The sequence below is a fragment of the Palaemon carinicauda genome, chromosome 28 (genome assembly GCF_036898095.1).
Source record: "Palaemon carinicauda isolate YSFRI2023 chromosome 28, ASM3689809v2, whole genome shotgun sequence".
In the NCBI taxonomy this organism is placed as follows: domain Eukaryota; kingdom Metazoa; phylum Arthropoda; class Malacostraca; order Decapoda; family Palaemonidae; genus Palaemon; species Palaemon carinicauda.
This window is the reverse complement of record NC_090752.1, coordinates 85794650-85800756: the sequence shown is the minus strand read 5'-3', so window position 1 is coordinate 85800756 and position 6107 is coordinate 85794650. Positions and strand designations below refer to the sequence as shown.

Below are 6107 nucleotides of genomic sequence, written 5' to 3'. Positions count from 1 at the left end.
CTCGAAGAGCTTTCAGACAGTACATCGAGCCTCAGTGTGCCTTGTGCTAAAACAACGTCAACGTGTCTCTTGACCAGGACGATTTGATAGCCAATGCTTTAGCAGTGGCACTAAGAAGGAAAAAAAAAAGATCAAAGTGGACGAAGGATTGGCTACTGAAAAGAGAGAAATTTTCACACACCAACTTGCTTATTGCTTTAAAATTAGTTTTTTCAATATTTTATGCAGAGCCGCTATTCCTTTGTTTCTGGCTACTTTATTGGAATAGTCTTTTCATAAAGCTGGATGAGCCCGATACGTATGTATGAAATCAAAGTACGACTTCTTTCTCATTCTTGCTTTCATTAATGGCAGCCATTATTCATTTCTTTGATGATGTTTCCTCTAGCAGGTTTGAATAGCAACTGAGGTTCGATGCTCGACACCCGTTCACACCGCTCGTCAAACAATGTAGCTCCGCCCACAAAAGTCGAGATGAGCCTGACTTTCATCGAGCCGTTCGGCGAGCGCGCTCGACAACCAAATAGCCCGTTTACACGCTCGAACATCATTCAAACACAGGGTTGTCGAGCCAGGCTCGACGAGCTGCTCGCCCGTGTAAACCCCGCTTAACTGATCCCCCAAAGGCGAGAGAGAGAGAGAGAGAGAGAGAGAGAGAGAGAGAGAGAGAGAGAGAGTGAGAGAGAGAGAGAGAGACTACCATTTCAGAATCGTCGTTGTAGACATCTTCGATTGAGCTCCCAAAGTCTGCAGGATTTTTTTGTCTTCACTGGATCTTTAAGTCGGTTTTCTGCCAGGTCTTGGTCCGTTTCTCAAGGGTTTCAGAATTATTTCCTCTCTAACTGATCCCCCAAAGGCGCACGCGCGCGCGCACGCGAGAGAGAGAGAGAGAGAGAGAGAGAGAGAGAGAGAGAGAAAGGGGGGGGGGGACCATTTCAGAATCTTCGTTGTAAACATCTTCGATTGAGCTCCGAAAATCTGCAGGATTTTCTTGTCTTCACTGGATCTTTGAGTCTGCCTTCTGTCAAGTCTTGGTCCGTTTCTCAAGGTCTTCAGAATTATTTCCTCTCTAACTGATCCCCCAAAGGCGAGAGAGAGAGAGAGAGAGAGAGAGAGAGAGAGAGAGAGAGAGGACCATTTTAGAATCGTCGTTGTAGACATCTTCGAATGAGCTCCCAAAGTCTGCAGGATTTTTTTGTCTTCACTGGATCTTTGAGTCTGTTTTCTGCCAGGTCTTGGTCCGTTTCTCAAGGGCTTCAGAATTATTTCGTCTCTAACTGATCCCCCAAAGGCGAGAGAGAGAGAGAGAGAGAGAGAGAGAGAGAGAGAGAGAGAAGACCATTTCAGAATCGTCGTTGTAAACATCTTCGATTGAGCTCCCAAAGTCTGCAGGATTTTCTTGTCTTCACTGGATCTTTGAGTCGGGTTTCTGCCAGGTCTTCAGTATTATTTCGTCTCCAGCTGACCTCCCAAAGGCGGAGTAATTGGATATCTACTGTTTTTTTTTTTTTTTTGCCAGGCTTGAACTGTTTCTCAATGGCTGCTACAGGATTATTTTGTCTCCAGTGAAGACTCTGAAAATCTTCATCTTCCTTGGCTCCAGGAATTCTTCGTCTTCAGAGAAATGTGTCAATATTTTTTTTTCTAATTCTAATGCTATATTCGTTAGCCATGGAAGGCATTGAGTAAATCTTTACTATACAAAATGGGTTAGATTTATGACTGACAGAATGATTTTACTGGGATCTTTGACAGCTTTTGGCACCATGGCATGGTGCTGGGAAGAAGAGGATTCACATAGAGAAGCAGAAAAATTCTTGGATTTGATGGATCGGGAGGAAATGGAGAGACTGCAACCAGCAGTCTACGATGGGGCAAAATATGTTACCGGAAAAGCTAAGGAACACGCACAATTGGAGGACGCATCACAAAAGGATCTAAGTGAGGAGCTGGATGGTGCAGAAGAGGATATTCAGTTGTTTGATGATTTCTTCGCTAGAATACACCAAGAAACGGACACGGCCAATGACTTGCAACGCATCTGTGAAGAGGTGCGTGGCGCAGAGGCAGAAGAAATTGAGTTATATAAGGACAACATAGCCATATCAGCTTTAAATGCAGATATAGATGGAGCCAATAAGAATATTAAGGGTCTTATGGTAAGTCTAAAAAAAGTTGAAACTAAACACGATGAACTTCGAGAGGAGCTTTCGGTCAAGACATCTGTTCAGGTAGGAGAAATTGAGTTATATAATAACATCGGTAACTTGGCTTTAATTGATGATTTACATAGAGCAAATAAGAATATAGAGTCGCTTTTTGTAAGTCTAGAAAAAGCTGAAGCTCGAAACGATCAAATTCGTGATGAGCTTTTCGCCAAGGCATATATAGAAAAGGAATTAGAAAATGCCTATGAGGAAATTCGGATACTCGAGAAGAAGCTGGAAAGAGTAACAGAAGATCTCAAGACAGCCAACGAGAAACTTCTGGAAAAGAGCGACTTGGAGGAATACGTCGAAAGTGCTGATAAGGAGATCCGAACACTCTGGGCTGAACTGGACAGTGTTAAGGCTGAAAACAAGAGACTGAAGACCGAAAACGTTTTGCAAAAGGCAGCTTTAGAAAGTGAACTTAATGCTGCAGTCGAGGAGGTCTACAGAATAGGGACTAAATTGGATACTGCCCTGGATGAGAACAACAAATTGAAGGCTGAACTATTAATTAAGAAAGACGTGGTGTGCGATCTGGAAATGGCTGAGGAGGAACTGGAAAAACTGTGGAAAGAAGTTGCAGAGAATAGACGACTGAAGAGAGACCTCTCGGAGAAGAGAGCCTTAAGAAGTACGTTGATGAAAGCCGACGAGAAGAATAAAACTCTGGAAGAAGAAATTAGGAATCTAACTTCCGTGGCAGACGAATTTGCAATTTATAAGAAGTATCAAGCTATGATGGAAAGAAATATGAACCTAGAGATGGAATTAAACCTTAAAAATTCCGCTATTACCCAACTTGTAGACGGTCTCTCATATTGAAATTTCTGGTGAGCAGACTAGGGATTTAATATGGGATAGCCAGTTGAATAGATTCGCCCTTCAAGAGACGAGAAGGCAGGGCTGGAAAAAAACTAAAGAGGAATTATATCCCAACGCAAAACTGGGGATTATAATATCGCCACCAAAAAAAACAAAACAAAAAACAAAAAAAAAAATGGTGATTATAATATCGCCACCAAAAAAAAAGAAAAAAAAAATATAAAAAATGGTGATTATAATATCGCGACCAAAAAAAAAAGCAAAAAAATATAAAAAATGGTGATTATAATATCGTCACAAAAAAAAAAAAAAAGGTGATTATAATATCACAAAAAAAAAAAAAAAAAAAAAAAAAAAAAAAAAAAAAAAAAAAAAAAAAAGGGGGAGTATAGTATCCGACCCCAAAAAAAAAAACAATAGAAAATATAAAAAATGGTGATTATAATATCGTCACCAAAAAGAAAATGAAAATGGTGATTATAATATCGCCACCTAAAAAAATATTTATAGGAAGGGAATAAAATTTTTGTTTAATTTTATTTGGAAAGGAATAATCTTTTTGTTAAGTTTGGTGCTTCACCCATTCTGGACAGGTTCAGGACATCAGTTTCACTGGAAAGGACACCTGAAACTATTTGGCTTGAAGGACGCTTGTATGGACTGCCCCCAGCTTAAAGGATGCAAGGCTCAACTATTCAGCTTGAACGATGCTTGGAATAACCTGGAGGACAACAGGATCTGCAGAGGGAAGGAACCTGGCTGATCCTAGTATGCTGTGTACCTTGATGGACGAGTACAAGTTGTCTGTCAAGTGTACAAGTGGTCGGATATCTAGATCTATTCCTTTGGATACCAACCTTCGGGTGGTTCTGGGGGAATAATCTAGAAGACTGGCTCTGCAGAGGGATGAAGCTGGGATTCTTCTAGTATGCAGACAAGTTCTTGGAGGTTGGGCCAAGACATCTTTGGCTGGGAAGAGAAGCTGCATCTTTTGGAGGTAGGCATTCATGGTTAGGTGGGCAGCATCAGTACAAATCTTTAAGAACTCGCAGCTGTGGAGCATCAAATAGCAGGAGCAGAAGATAGTAACAGCTAGCAAAAGTTAGCAGCAGTTAGCAGCAGAAGTTAACAGCAGTAGCAGAACCAGCAGCAATGGAAGAGAAACAATTAGCAGTAGCTAGCAGTAGCCGCAGCTGAAGTTAGCAGCAGCAAGTGGCAGCCATTATCAGAAGCAGCTAGCAGCAGCTAGTAGCAACAGCAAGCCGCAGATGCTAGCAGCAGCAGTTTGCAGCAGCAACAGTTGCAGTAGCGAGCGGCTGCAGCAGAATCAAGCAACAGCTGCAGCAGCAGCAGCTAGCAAAAGCAGCAGCAACTACCAACGGTAGCAGCAGCTGCAGCTAGCAAAAGCAGCAGCAGCAGCAGTAAGCAGCAGCAGCAGTAGCAGCAGCAGCAGCAGCAGCAGCAGCAGCAGCAGCCGCAAGCAGCAGCAGCAGCAGCAGCAGCCGCAAGCAGCAGCAGCAGCAGCCGCAAGCAAGAGCAGCAGCAGCCGCAAGCAAGAGCAGCAGCAGCCGCAAGCAAGTAGCAGCACTAGCAACAGCAGCTTGCAGTAGCAAATAGGAGCAGCTAGTAGCAGAATGTAACAGCATGCAGCAGCTAGCAATAGTCGAGACTGCAGCTACAAGGAGCAGTAATTAGCAGCTAAATTTATTAGTAGCTAACAGAATCGGTTATGAGCGAACAGAATATATAAACAGCTGGGGGTCCTGAGAAACAGCAGGAACAGCAGCATAAAAACAAAAAATCCTGAAAAAAAAATAAAAGAGCAACAACAACAGGAAGAGGAGAGGCAGCAAAAAAAAAAATATATATATAAACCAAAAAACAAAACAAAAAAAGGTGATTATAATATCGCCATCAAAAAAAAAAAAAAAAAAAAAAAAAAAAAAAAAAAAAAAAAAAAAAAAAAAAAAAAAAAAAAAATGGTGATTATGATATTGCCACCCCCCCCCCCCAAAAAAGAAAATAATGTGGTGTGGTGGACTAGATATTTAAAATCTAATATATGTTCAAGTTGATATACTTATCAATGAATATTGTTTTACATAAATTAAGACCCTCTTGATGAAAAAAAAAATATTAATAATAATAATAACCACTGAAATGGAACGAGGTTAGTAAGTAAAAGCCTCCGAAGCATTTTTGTGGGTGTCTACCCAATAATAATAATAATAACAATAATAACAATAATAATAATAATAATAATAATAATAATAATAATAATATAAAGATTCCAAAAAGATAAACAAGGTTTTGAAATATGTTAAGTCAAATTACTTGAAATAATTTCTAAATTGATTGAAAAAAAAAAAAGTGTCTCCAGCTCACCGAAATCAGGTTTTCGAGTATCCAGAATAGAGAAATCAGATTTTTAATCACCAAAATCAGAGAAATCACGTTTTGAAGTCTCCAGAACAGAGACAACCAGTTTTGGAGTCTCCAAAAAAGCAAAATCAGGCTTTAGGAGTATTCAGAACAGGGAAATCAGATTTTGAAGTACCCAAAACAGAGAAATCAGGTTTTGAAATATCCAGAACAGCAAAATGAGGTTTTTTTGGGTCTACAGAATAGCGAAATCAGGTTCTAAAATATCCAGAAAAACAAAATTAAATTTTGGAATATCCAAAACAGTGAAATCAGGTTTTAAAATACCGAAAACTGCAAAATCAAGTTTCGAATATCCAAAACAGTGAAATCAGGTATTTAGATTATCCAGAATAGAGAAATAAAGTATTGGAGTATCAAGAACAGCGTAATCCCATATATGCAGTTGAAATTTGAATTTTGTTTACATATGCATTACTTTTTTTTGGGGGGGGGGGGTAGGTTTTACAGTCTTTTACTGAATTAATCACGTAAATTTTTTTTTTCTTCTAAATTATAGCTAGATAAAATTGAAGGAAACGAGCAAAGAATTGGCTTTTTATCCAATGACACCCAAATAAGACACTTTTAATACATTAGCATAATTTTCCCATAATTTTTCCACCTTACTTTCGTAGTTTCATAACAATATAG

General features: G+C 39.6%; 1 protein-coding gene across 1 annotated transcript; it reads left to right on the top strand.

Annotated features, from left to right (window-relative positions):
- Window positions 1–1826: 1826 nt before the first annotated feature.
- Window positions 1827–3032, top strand: LOC137621919 (uncharacterized). Its single transcript, XM_068352422.1, has 2 exons — window positions 1827–2231; window positions 2613–3032. The coding sequence occupies exons 1-2, from the start codon at window positions 1827–1829 to the stop codon at window positions 3030–3032; spliced, it is 825 nt and encodes a 274-aa protein (XP_068208523.1).
- The last annotated feature ends 3075 nt before the right edge of the window (window positions 3033–6107 follow it).

Excerpts from the sequence above, each read along its gene's own strand:
- LOC137621919 (XM_068352422.1), top strand. The coding sequence starts at position 1,827 with ATGGATCGGGAGGAAATGGAGAGACTGCAACCAGCAGTCTACGATGGG. Across the intron at positions 2,232-2,612 it reads CGGTCAAGACATCTGTTCAG|GCAGCTTTAGAAAGTGAACT; the intron begins GTAGGAGAAATT and ends GTTTTGCAAAAG.